Below are 14,064 nucleotides of genomic sequence, written 5' to 3'. Positions count from 1 at the left end.
TATTTATGCGAATTTATGTGGAGACAAAAATTTGGACACAACCCTTTTGTCTCCATAATAAATCAAATCGCGGAAGGCTACCCGGTTTGGAAAAGAGCTTCTTTCCACATCCTCTGAAAACCCTTTGCTCCCTACTTTGCCTCTACAGTCAGTAGAAAATCTTCCAGTCGGAACTAAAGATAAACAGTAATTGTTGTCCCCCCCCCTACAAACATGGTACTCCTGCAGTATTTTACCCGCCGATTTCACGATCTTAGCCGAGCGTTGACGAACGCTTTCGGCGTTAACGCCGACGAAAGCCGAGAATTCGGAGCTACGGTGCAAGAACGCTAAAAGTATGTGAATAGCAACAACATTACAAGGAAAAGGTATTACACACACACACAACAAAATGGATAAAATTAATACAAAAAATTTGGATAAAATAAATCACAAACACTTACCGTAAGTTTTTTTAAAGTAAAATAAATTTATTTTGTTGAATATTTTTTTTTTTTGGTTCATTTTGTTTTCCGATAGCTTTTTTTTGGGGGGGGGGGGGTAAGCAACAGTAATAAACACTTCAATGTTTTTTTTTTTTGTGTTTTTAACAAAACGTTATTAAACAGTAACAACAATGTTTTTTTTTTGTTTTTTTTTTTTCAGTAATGTTTGTGGGGGGGGAGACAACAATTACTGTTTATCTTTAGTTCCGACTGGAAGATTTTCTACTGACTGTAGAGGCAAAGTAGGGAGCAAAGGGTTTTCAGAGGATGTGGAAAGAAGCTCCTTCCCAAACCGGGTAGCCTTCCGCGATTTGATTTATTATAGAGACAAAAGGGTTGTGTCCAAATTTTTGTCTCCACATAAATTCGCATAAATATGTTTTCAACAACAACCGGTTTTTTTTTGGTTTTTTTTATCGCTAAATTAAATAGCTGAAATGAAAGGCTGTGTATTTTTACTTTGAAACAATAAAATAACTGAAATGAAACGCTATGTGTGTTCAACAAAATAAATTTATTTTACTTTAAAAAAACTTACGGTAAGTGTTTGTGATTTATTTTATCCAAATTTTTTGTATTAATTTTATCCATTTTGTTGTGTGTGTGTGTAATATCTTTTCCTTGTAATGTTGTTGCTATTCACATACTTTTAGCGTTCTTGCACCGTAGCTCCGAATTCTCGGCTTTCGTCGGCGTTAACGCCGAAAGCGTTCGTCAACGCTCGGCTAAGATCGTGAAATCTGTGGGTAAAATACTGCAGGAGTACCGATTTGTTTATAGTAGTAAAGGCTTTATGTAGAACCAACCACACATGTTGGTACAACTGCTAATCTCAGTCGGTGCAATGGCTGTAACATGACAGAGCACACAGTAGACCTCAGGTTTTTACATCAGAGTGTTTCTTCTTCTAGATGCATGTCTTAACGGAGATTAAGGATGCATCTCTCCCAACATATTAAACACGCCACCAGATATCAACTTGGAAATTTCTACATTCTGGCGCGGTTAGCCTTTTATATCTGTTACCACTAATATTTGATATTACAAATAGACAGTAGTTTTATTATTACTGCATATGTTTGTATAACCATAATTACTGTTAATACTACTTTGCTCTCTCCCTCCTTCTCTCCCTCTCTCTCTCTCTCCCCCTCTCTTTCTCTTATTGCAAACATATCGACACAAGACCTATCAAAGAGCACTGCCAGGCACATAAAGTACCTTAGTATGAAATTTCTTAGAAATGTGCCCAGCCATTTTCGAGTCCATAGGAAACGAACTCACACACACAAAGTTCCTTTTATATAATAGCAGATATAGAGATTAGTAATCGACAATAGCTTTATTATTGCTGCATATTTTTGAACAACCATCATTAATCTTGATAATACTTCACTTTCTACATTCATCCATCTCTCTCTCTCTCTCTTTCTCTCTCTCTCTCTCTCTCTCTCTCTCTCAAGAAGACAATCTATTTATGGAGAATTTATTTTGGGAATATCACCGGCTATTATTAAAATGTTAGAAGCCATGTAGTCCAGCCAAGATAAAACCAACCATCATTACTATTAATACTACTTCACTCTGTACATTCATCTCTCTCTCTTTCTGCCTGTCTCTGTCTCTGTCTCTCTCTGTCTCTCTCTCTCTCTGTCTGTCTGTCTGTCTGTCTCTCTCTCTCTCTCTCTCTCTCTCTCTCTCTCTCTCTCTCTCTCTCTCTCTCTCTCTCTCTGTGATGTGGCTTTAAACAGCTGGTAGAAATAACATGAACAGTAATTAATAAAAAAGAAATAGTATTAACAGAAAATACAGAAGTAATGGATTGACAGTTTGTATCATCCCTTTGTGTTTTGCTTTATGGAAATCGCTCGAGGCAAGGCATGAAGCCATTTGATGTGAGGTGCTAACAAAAACGAAGGATGATTATTGCAAAGACAGATGCTTATTGACCTTATGTAATGTATTGTGTACCAACCTTGATCCAACGGGTCACGGGGGTGGGGGTCACGGGTCATCTATGATTGATTCTTTTCTGTTTCCTTTATTTTTGTAGCATTGGTGTACAGTTTACAAAACTCTGCATGATCAAAATAAAGATTTTAAATGGAAGCATGCGCCTGGAATGCTCAGGTAAGCATATTATCTAAATATTAATTTACTTGTCCATACATCCAGTGTCACAAAAAAAAAATGATCATCATCACAAACGTTAATTAATGACAAACGAATTACCTCCCATTATAGTCGCTCTTTATCAGTTAAAAATCATTAAAACCATTTCATCTTCAAAAATTTTCAAAATAAAAAATACATGGCTGTCTGTTTACGGTTTTAAATTGGCTATTTTATTTTATAATATAAAAAAGTCATGTTGAGAAGAGACTGTAAGTTTGTTTATTTTTTGTTACAGTTTCTTTTTTTTTTTTACAGTTTGCATGCATTTTTCATTGTTTCTATATCATTTAGATGTATCCACTGGATGCTTTCAGGGACTGCAAGAGACCAAATCGCTTCTAAGTCAATACCTCTAGTCTCAACTGAACCCCGTCTGTTGACCAACTCAAAACATTATTTTTACTTTAAGTTGGTTATATGTTATGCAACTTTATTTCTTTGATGTTCCCCCATCTCAGAATTTGCACATATTTCCCTTTGTTTCTACATCGTCTCTATTTGTACTCTGCAAGAGACCAAATATCTTTTCCAAGCTGACAACTCCAGTCTCAACTCAACCCGCATACACTAGTCAACTGACATGAAAACTCTCTGATTGGTTTGTGTTTCATGACTAGTTATCATATGTCACATAACATCAAGGTCATACTTGTTATAGGTTACTATGCTGTGATCCATTAGTACATTATATGCAGCATAGCAGTGAGTTTATATATATATATATATATATAATATATATATATATAATATATATATAATATATATATATAATATATATATATAATATATATAATATATATATATATATAATATATATATAATATATATATATTATATGTATAATATATATATATGTAATGTATTATATGTGTCTCTTTAGATAATGAGTCTACATAGCCGATCATGTCCTCTAGTGTTCATGTAACTGTGTAAACCGACACCAAGCGTGTCTCTTAAGTGTATGTATAAAAAGGCAGCATTTCTGTGTGTGTATATATACAGATTCAATTGGACAGTTCACAATCTGAACAAATACATTTTAGATATCTTCTTGTAGCAAAGACTAATAAATATCTTCATATGATTGGCATCAGACAAAAAGGAAACATACCTTATGGAATAGTTATTTTCTTCCTGGCGGTTGTCTTTGATGTAATTGAGATACTTCTTCTTTGAAGAAAACTCCATAACACCAACTTATTATTCATAGATAACTTTATTCACGCTTCCCAAGCACCTTACGGCATAGTCTTCTGGTATTTATTAAGATTGGAATAGTCTATTAGCAGGTAACATAGGTTAGTTCCGTCACAACACCCCACCCCCTTCCAGACGGTGTATCAATATTTTTTCTCTTTGAGTGGACCATGAATGGCTCGGTAATTTTCCTTTTCCTGCCCAAATGTTGTGGTCCTGGTGTGATATGGTGAGGCTCAATTTATAACTAGTAGTGCGCACTTTTCCATTCCAAATTCCATTTGGATATCTTAGCTGAAGATCCTGGTTGTATTAATTAGTGTCTCTAGCTCCTTTTCGGTCCTTGCAAAAAGTTTCTGATCGTCCATGTACATCAGGTGGTTCATTTTTTCCTCTGTATTGGGGAACTTGTATCCGGCTTGGCACTTTCTCAGAATACTATTCAAGGGCATCATGGCTATGATGAACAGTAATGGTGATAATGAGTCTACTTGGAAGATGCCTCTTTGTATGTTAATTTCTGTTATGTGTTGTCCATCAGCTGTCAGTTCCAGTCTCCATGTTTACATTGGTGCTCTGGGGCAACTCTTCTTGGTCCTCAGTCAAATGTTTATCTGGTTCACATGCTTTTTGTGTTTGAATTTTGGTTCCTGGACTATAAAGATCATATTTCCGATCCTCTGTATTGCTTTTCCCATTTCCCAAAATGAAACGTTATTTAAAAAATGCTTGAAGTACACTTTCTCTCCAAGATTGTATTTCTAAGTGATACATCTCCTATGTGTGGTTTGTCTTGATAGCAACTTCTCAAATACTGATCTGATTTTACGGCCAAACATAACCTCCGCTGGTGATTTTCCTGCTGTAATCCTGTATATTTGGAAGAAACTGCTGTAAAGCTTTTTTCCGTGGGTGATACAAAGCACTCTGCTTGGTCGTTACTTCTTGGATGATATTGTGGGGTTGTAAAATGTTTTACTTGATATATGTCTTGCAAAATTCTTGGAACTCAGAAGAAGTGAATTGTGGGAACATTATTTCTAACCAGCCAATCAGCAACATCAAAACGAGCAAAAAACTCATGTAAAAAATTAATGTGTGGTGGAATTCGTCCAGTGATTCCACAAAGTCTATATGTATCCTGGACTATGGTTGTTCGGATTTTGCCCAGGTTTTGTGAATAATCGGTGGTGCCTTTGCATCCAAAATACTAATTGTATTTACTTTAACTATATTAGTTATATATTGGTCCATGGACGGCCAGTAAACGAAGCTACTCATGAGACATATCATTCTGATGGTGCTAGAATGACCCATATGGAAGTTTTTTCTTATAATATTCTCTTTTGCAGCGCTCTTGGAATGATGACTCTCTCGCTATAAAGCAGAAGATTGTTGCAGACAGATTCCATTTCAGAAATAAATTCTCCTTGTTCCAATTTCTGCTTTGTGTTTTTTATAAATTCATCATTTGCCGCTTTAGTCTTAATTTCTTGAAGAGTCACTGATAATTCCCGGATTGTATTGCAAATCATCGTCTTTATCTCACTATTTATGCACGATATGGCAATTAATGAGTCCTTGCGGGGTTCTTTTTAGACTAGGATTAGCCTAGACAGCCCATCCGCATGTACGATATTCTTTGACAATAAATTTTAAAATCATAATTTGATAAACTGTTGGCGGTAAATGTAGGTAGTCCTTTTTTTTTATCAAGAAATGGTTAGAATAAGCTTATGGTCTGTTTGTAGCATAAAATACCTTTTTGATAATGCCATGACCCTCTTTCTCTGTGAGTACTTCTTTTTCTGCCGGGAGCAGTGTTCTGAATGCATAAGCAATTAGTTTTTTTCGACCCATCTGGCATTTTATGTAACAGGCAGAAGAGATGTTGCGAGTTTGTCTTTGCTTTATCGTTATTTTCATGGAAAGTGTTCGACTGAGCTTCAATCTATGCCCCCCCTCGCCAAACTTTCACAAGAAACACTCGTCTAGCTAAAACACTATCAATAATTCCCCCCCACTCTTTATCTGTGCCTAAACCTAAACATAGATTCCATGATCAAAGCTTCTTTCTTAGAACTGCACGCCTGTGGAATTGTCTTCCGTTTTCCTGCTTTCCAGCTGTCTATGATATGGTTGTCTTCAAGTCCAACGTGCACAAGTTTCTGATGAGCCGTTCCCCTTAAGTTAACAAATTTACCGAACTTCCATTACTATCGATTACTATATTGTCCTTTTGACTACTGTACACTCTTTAACCCTTATCCTTGAGTGGCTTATCGGCCTTGATAAGTGGTGACGCCTATTTTAAAACAAAAAAAATATACCTTATTGGCTACTATGATGTCTAGTTTCGGGTTAAAAATGTGAGAAAGAGGTCCGATGTTAGCACCTTTTTAATTTCCTCAAACGCTCGCTGACATTCGGCAATCTATTCTCAACCGTTATTCTTTATCAAAAGCTTGTTTAAAGGTGCCTGCATTTCATGCATTCTTGGATTGAAGTATTGGTATGAAACTTTGTATTTTCTAGTGCTGGCATGTTCATTTTTGCAGCGGCTTTCTCTTGGTCTGGACGTCTGCCATTTTTGTCAATTGTGTGCCCCAAATATTTTATTTTTCTGCAGGAGGAATTCGCATTTGTTTTCCTTGATTTTGTCCAAAATATGAATACTTCGTAGATATGATCTTTGTGCGGTTCCTTGTTACTGCTGGCTATAATAATATCACTCAGATATGCGATGGCAATGTCAATGCCTAGCATCGTATCCGTAACCTGTTGAAAAATGGCAGGTACAACCTTTACCTCAAACGCTAATCTTTCATATCTTTAAAGACCTTGATGGGTATTTATGCAGAGTAATTTAACACTCATTTTCAACTGGAACCTGTAGATATGCGTCACTTGGAGATTTTTCTTGCTTCAAATTTTTTCGTAGCCATGTGTCAATATGCTTGTCCTTTTTACCTTACTTGTTATATTTTTTGCATGCTTTTTTAAATTGCCTTTCTGCTTTTTTTTTTTTATCTGCGTGACTCTAGCTTCGATATCCATTGAATCTATTTTGATAATTTCTATTTTCTGTCAGTTTTCCGTTAAATTTTGTAGAGTTAGGTTTTGTATATTTGCTGATTTTGTCAAAATATGCCTTCTAATTTCCTCATCTCGACTAGAAGTCAATCCTTGCACAAATACTAAACATTTGAATTCGTTGCAATGTTTATTTACCATACATTGGCAAACCATCTTTGTCATTCTTCTGCAAATTCAGACATGACTAATGCTTATGGAATAAAGAGACTTTCGGGCTAAATAGTTCTGTAAGAAGTTCGACTGTCTCGGCGAAAGTTAATACCGATGTTTTCCGAGGTAAAATAGTATCCACAAACTTGTTATGCTCGGTCGTCTCTAGTTTCCGTAATAGTAAACAAAACTTTTTTCTAGTCCGACTACTGTTTGCAGTTGATAGTAAAAAAATCTTCATACCGACGAAAATAAACGTTAAGTGATTTACCTTCTTCAGGTTCGTAGCAGAAATTATTAATCACACTCCATATTGAATTTTGTGCAAATGCGGTATTATTATCGGTGGACGTCTTATTTTTTATGACTTGAGTAACTGCTCTTTCGTGTGTTGTTGATTTTCATATTGCTGGGCCTCTAGTCTCATTAGTTGTTGTTGTCTTTCGTCTGAGCGTTTCTGGTGTTCAAATAATTGTTGTTGTCTTTGTTTTGCACGTTGTTGTCTTTTGTGATGTTCAAATAATTGTTGTTGTCGTTGTCTTTATTTTGCACGTTGTTGTCTTTTGTGATGTTCAAATAATTGTTGTTGTCGTTGTCTTTGTTTTGCACGTTGTTGTCTTTTGTGATGTTCAAATAATTGTTGTTGTCGTTGTCTTTGTTTTGCACGTTGTTGTCTTTTGTGATGTTCAAATAATTGTTGTTGTCGTTGTCTTTATTTTGCACGTTGTTGTCTTTTGTGATGTTCAAATAATTGTTGTTGTCGTTGTCTTTGTTTTGCACGTTGTTGTCTTTTGTGATGTTCAAATAATTGTTGTTGTCGTTGTCTTTATTTTGCACGTTGTTGTCTTTTGTGATGTTCAAATAATTGTTGTTGTCGTTGTCTTTGTTTTGCACGTTGTTGTCTTTTGTGATGTTCAAATAATTGTTGTTGTCGTTGTCTTTATTTTGCACGTTGTTGTCTTTTGTGATGTTCAAATAATTGTTGTTGTCGTTGTCTTTGTTTTGCACGTTGTTGTCTTTTGTGATGTTCAAATAATTGTTGTTGTCGTTGTCTTTATTTTGCACGTTGTTGTCTTTTGTGATGTTCAAATAATTGTTGTTGTCGTTGTCTTTGTTTTGCACGTTGTTGTCTTTTGTGATGTTCAAATAATTGTTGTTGTCGTTGTCTTTATTTTGCACGTTGTTGTCTTTTGTGATGTTCAAATAATTGTTGTTGTCGTTGTCTTTGTTTTGCACGTTGTTGTCTTTTGTGATGTTCAAATAATTGTTGTTGTCGTTGTCTTTATTTTGCACGTTGTTGTCTTTTGTGATGTTCAAATAATTGTTGTTGTCGTTGTCTTTGTTTTGCACGTTGTTGTCTTTTGTGATGTTCAAATAATTGTTGTTGTCGTTGTCTTTGTTTTGCACGTTGTTGTCTTTTGTGATGTTCAAATAATTGTTGTTGTCGTTGTCTTTGTTTTGCACGTTGTTGTCTTTTGTGATGTTCAAATAATTGTTGTTGTCGTTGTCTTTATTTTGCACGTTGTTGTCTTTTGTGATGTTCAAATAATTGTTGTTGTCGTTGTCTTTGTTTTGCACGTTGTTGTCTTTTGTGATGTTCAAATAATTGTTGTTGTCGTTGTCTTTATTTTGCACGTTGTTGTCTTTTGTGATGTTCAAATAATTGTTGTTGTCGTTGTCTTTGTTTTGCACGTTGTTGTCTTTTGTGATGTTCAAATAATTGTTGTTGTCGTTGTCTTTATTTTGCACGTTGTTGTCTTTTGTGATGTTCAAATAATTGTTGTTGTCGTTGTCTTTGTTTTGCACGTTGTTGTCTTTTGTGATGTTCAAATAATTGTTGTTGTCGTTGTCTTTGTTTTGCACGTTGTTGTCTTTTGTGATGTTCAAATAATTGTTGTTGTCGTTGTCTTTGTTTTGCACGTTGTTGTCTTTTGTGATGTTCAAATAATTGTTGTTGTCGTTGTCTTTGTTTTGCACGTTGTTGTCTTTTGTGATGTTCAAATAATTGTTGTTGTCGTTGTCTTTGTTTTGCACGTTGTTGTCTTTTGTGATGTTCAAATAATTGTTGTTGTCGTTGTCTTTGTTTTGCACGTTGTTGTCTTTTGTGATGTTCAAATAATTGTTGTTGTCGTTGTCTTTATTTTGCACGTTGTTGTCTTTTGTGATGTTCAAATAATTGTTGTTGTCGTTGTCTTTGTTTTGCACGTTGTTGTCTTTTGTGATGTTCAAATAATTGTTGTTGTCGTTGTCTTTATTTTGCACGTTGTTGTCTTTTGTGATGTTCAAATAATTGTTGTTGTCGTTGTCTTTGTTTTGCACGTTGTTGTCTTTTGTGATGTTCAAATAATTGTTGTTGTCGTTGTCTTTGTTTTGCACGTTGTTGTCTTTTGTGATGTTCAAATAATTGTTGTTGTCGTTGTCTTTGTTTTGCACGTTGTTGTCTTTTGTGATGTTCAAATAATTGTTGTTGTCGTTGTCTTTATTTTGCACGTTGTTGTCTTTTGTGATGTTCAAATAATTGTTGTTGTCGTTGTCTTTGTTTTGCACGTTGTTGTCTTTTGTGATGTTCAAATAATTGTTGTTGTCGTTGTCTTTATTTTGCACGTTGTTGTCTTTTGTGATGTTCAAATAATTGTTGTTGTCGTTGTCTTTGTTTTGCACGTTGTTGTCTTTTGTGATGTTCAAATAATTGTTGTTGTCGTTGTCTTTGTTTTGCACGTTGTTGTCTTTTGTGATGTTCAAATAATTGTTGTTGTCGTTGTCTTTGTTTTGCACGTTGTTGTCTTTTGTGATGTTCAAATAATTGTTGTTGTCGTTGTCTTTATTTTGCACGTTGTTGTCTTTTGTGATGTTCAAATAATTGTTGTTGTCGTTGTCTTTGTTTTGCACGTTGTTGTCTTTTGTGATGTTCAAATAATTGTTGTTGTCGTTGTCTTTATTTTGCACGTTGTTGTCTTTTGTGATGTTCAAATAATTGTTGTTGTCGTTGTCTTTGTTTTGCACGTTGTTGTCTTTTGTGATGTTCAAATAATTGTTGTTGTCGTCTTTATTTTGCACGTTGTTGTCTTTTGTGATGTTCAAATAATTGTTGTTGTCGTTGTCTTCGTTTTGCACGTTGTTGTCTTTTGTGATGTTCAAATAATTGTTGTTGTCGTTGTCTTTATTTTGCACGTTGTTGTCTTTTGTGATGTTCAAATAATTGTTGTTGTCGTTGTCTTTGTTTTGCACGTTGTTGTCTTTTGTGATGTTCAAATAATTGTTGTTGTCGTTGTCTTTATTTTGCACGTTGTTGTCTTTTGTGATGTTCAAATAATTGTTGTTGTCGTTGTCTTTGTTTTGCACGTTGTTGTCTTTTGTGATGTTCAAATAATTGTTGTTGTCGTTGTCTTTGTTTTGCACGTTGTTGTCTTTTGTGATGTTCAAATAATTGTTGTTGTCGTTGTCTTTGTTTTGCACGTTGTTGTCTTTTGTGATGTTCAAATAATTGTTGTTGTCGTTGTCTTTATTTTGCACGTTGTTGTCTTTTGTGATGTTCAAATAATTGTTGTTGTCGTTGTCTTTGTTTTGCACGTTGTTGTCTTTTGTGATGTTCAAATAATTGTTGTTGTCGTTGTCTTTATTTTGCACGTTGTTGTCTTTTGTGATGTTCAAATAATTGTTGTTGTCGTTGTCTTTGTTTTGCACGTTGTTGTCTTTTGTGATGTTCAAATAATTGCTGTTGATGCTACCAGATTAGGCTGTCTACTGACTTCTTGAGACGAAATGCACCTACAGATATGTTTTTTATTTTCTATCTCCCTTTGCAAAACTTAATTATGTTCTGCAAAACTAAAAACAAAACAACAGCCCCCTTTTTTCCCCTCCCTTCCCTTTCCTTCCCATTCTTCTTTTTTTTCTTTCTTTTTTTCTTCCCCTACCACTACTTCCCAACCCCATCGGTGGGGCATTAGAATACACCGACTGCCCCACAGCAGAGGGTAAAAGTCCTTCAACGGGGCTACCTGTTTGCCGTAGGTGGCGACCCGTATCACCTTGGAACGGGATCCTGGTAGTTGAGGGTTGCAGAGGACAGAAACAAGCTCCTCTCCATTCCAACACACTACATTGGCCCTTACCTCGGTTAGATGGGCGGTCGGAGAGGCCCGCTCCGATCAATCGGCTGGTCATGTCCAGCTCTAAATCTGACACACATAACAAGAAAATACACTCACGCTCCCCACATCACACAATAAACAGATTTAGAAAGCGGTGGCTCATGGGTCAATCAACTAACTGGACAATGGATCTGACATGACTGGAAAACAAATATTATTACTGAAAATCAGTGAAAATCACATTTAGTAAAAATGGATGAAGCACAGGTGCTCAGACCCACCAGTTGGACGAGTATGTCCTTCTTGTATCCCTATTGTTGTTGGGGCGAATGTGTCCCCCCCCCAACGCCTCCCATATAGGGCTCCGAGGTGGGTGGGGAGCAAGAAGGATGAAATAAAATTAAAACAAAAACTCTTTATCTGTGCCTAAATCAAAACGTGGATTCCATGAACAAAGCTTCTTTCTTAGAACTGCACGCCTGTGGAACTCTGTTCCGGCTGCCTGCTTCCCACCTGACTACAACTTGGATGTCTTCAAGTCCAACGTTAACAAATTCCTAATGAACCGCCCCCTTAAGTAAACACTTTCAAATCTCCACATTAACGTACTGTACTTGCAATAACCCTTAACCCTGAGTGGCCTCCGGGCCTTGATAAGTGGTGACCACCGTATAAAAAATAAATAAAAAAAAATAATTACTGTAGGTGTCTTTCCTCTGCACATTGTTGTTGTTGTTGTTGTTATTCAACTTACAGTTTTAATAATTGTTCCAATGTACTTTGTAAGAGGTTCATTTTTGTATGATGGGTAAAATACTGAATTTACAGAAATCTAACAAAACCGTGTTCAGATTAATTAGGTTTTAGTATTTTTAGAACAAATCGAGGAAAATGGAAGAGTATTTCGTTTCCTTTAGTCACTTTGCAAACGAAAAATATTTCTTCCAAAAAGAATGTCATTTTTCAAAGAACAGAAAAAAATGTTGACCATATCGAAACAGCTGAAAACATTTTTTTTTTTTTGGTAAGCAAAAAAAAAGTTTGCTGACACATATTTAATGACGTGAGAAAAAAAGCGCAAATAATTTGTATTCTCTTTCTTTTGTATTTACGGTTGCACCAAGATGTTGTTAAAAGAAGAAAAAATATGAAAATATTCTTACTTTCCACGAGTTTGCAATTCAAACTTTTATGTCCATGCACTCCTTTGGTTTTCGCAAGTTCCTTTTTTTCCTTTCATCAGTGTTTTTTGAACACTTACTTGGTTTAATTCAGATTTCCATTGTAAGTTCTTTTGTATGCTAGCAGTATTTTAAATTTGAGTGACTTCCGTATTTGACGTCGCCATTGTTATAGCTCTGTTATGTCTCGGTAGCATTTTGTCTTGTTTGGGGTGAATATGGACTACAAATATTGAGTACTTTAAAGTTAAAATCCAAATTGTTGAGCACTTTAAAGGTGAAATAGAAAGTCGGTCACTTAAGCACGCATACGTAGATCATGATGTTATAATCATTAGATCACCATCACCAGATGTTACAACATTTAAAAAAATAAATGTTAAAATTTCAACAATATTTATCGCGGTTGAGATTGGCTGTGAGGTTTGTTCCTTGCTAATGAAGTCAGAGATGGCTTTGTGGCCAGGTTCGAATCTCCTGACCAGTAGTAATCATGTCACCCTGCACTGATGATTCCCGAAAAGATGAAACACTAGTAGGTATTAAAAAATTATTATTGTAATAAATATATATATTTATATATATATAATTGAACGTTGATGCTCCGTCCCCTATTGTAATACTATATATTTTGACGAACACGTTTTCTAATTTTTCTTTTGTAGGGTCCGTGGTTCTGTATCGAACATGAAAACCTTTAGCGATGCTTATGGTTGCAGCGTAGACGCAAAATTGAATCCGTCAAAGAAATGCACCTTTTGGTGACCCTTAAAAAAATTGTTTGTTTTTTTTGTTTTCTTTTTTTAATTTTTTAATAAAAAATTTCTATTAAAATGACTTTGATATTATGTTTTGGAATTTTTTTTTTTTTTTACAAAGGAATTACCTCTTATCAAGGATAAGAGGGTATGGCACAATCATGTTGACACACCGGTTCTCGCCAGATCACCAAAGTTAAGCAACTATGAGCCTGGCCAGTACCAGATGGATGACCATTTGGGAAGGCTAGGTGCTGTATGTACCTTCTGGGAAGGTTGGGCGTGAGGCCATCACCCTCACCCTGTAAAAAGAACTCCTCGCTACAAAATCATCTACAAAAAGTTGTAGATGGCCTATGCCCCTCCAGCGGCACAAGGGCTATGGATGGAAGGATCAGAGGCCACTCGAGAACAAGGGTTATTGAGTGTACAGTAGTCAATGGCACAATATCGTAGTAATCGTTAGTAGTAGAAATTTGGTAAATTGGATTACTTAAGGGGAACAGCTTATCAAGAACTTGTTTATGTTGGACTTGAAGACAACCATATTGTAGTCAGCTGGAAAGCAGGAAAAACGCAAGAGAGTTCCACAGGCGAACAGTTCTAAGAAAGAAGCTTTATTCATGGAATATACGTTTATGTTTAGGCACAGATAAAGAGTGGGGTCAATTATTGATAGTGGTTTCAACTAGAGTGTTTTTTGTGAAAGTTTGGCGAGGGGGTATCATAAATTGGAGCTCAGACGAACACTTGCCATGAAAATGGTGATAGAGCAGGGGCAGGCTCGCAATGCTTCTGTGGGAAAGAACTTGCAGGAAAGAGAAAAGGGTATCCTCTATGCTTTCATATTTTTCTTGGAAATTGAATGGATTTTGCATTAGTTCCGGCCTAATAAGATGTGGCCTTTGGTCTGCAAGCAAGTAAATTC

General features: G+C 35.7%; 1 protein-coding gene across 3 annotated transcripts in view; it reads left to right on the top strand.

Annotated features, from left to right (window-relative positions):
- The window catches only part of LOC145267059 (neprilysin-3-like), a 149,919-nt gene extending 136,704 nt beyond the window's left edge, over positions 1-13,215 (top strand). For all 3 annotated transcript variants that reach the window (XM_080123011.1, XM_080123013.1, XM_080123014.1), the window contains 2 exons: positions 2,539-2,615; positions 13,044-13,215. In XM_080123011.1, the coding sequence (XP_079979137.1) occupies positions 2,539-2,615; positions 13,044-13,143 (177 nt within the window). In that variant the 3' untranslated portion in view covers positions 13,144-13,215. The remainder of the gene's footprint in view (positions 1-2,538; positions 2,616-13,043) is intronic.
- The last annotated feature ends 849 nt before the right edge of the window (positions 13,216-14,064 follow it).

The sequence above is a fragment of the Euprymna scolopes genome, chromosome 42 (assembly GCF_053919585.1).
Source record: "Euprymna scolopes isolate OS-2025 chromosome 42, ASM5391958v1, whole genome shotgun sequence".
Classification (NCBI taxonomy): Eukaryota; Metazoa; Mollusca; class Cephalopoda; order Sepiida; family Sepiolidae; genus Euprymna; species Euprymna scolopes.
Note: the sequence above shows the minus strand (reverse complement) of the source record. Positions and strands in the feature narration are given on the sequence as shown.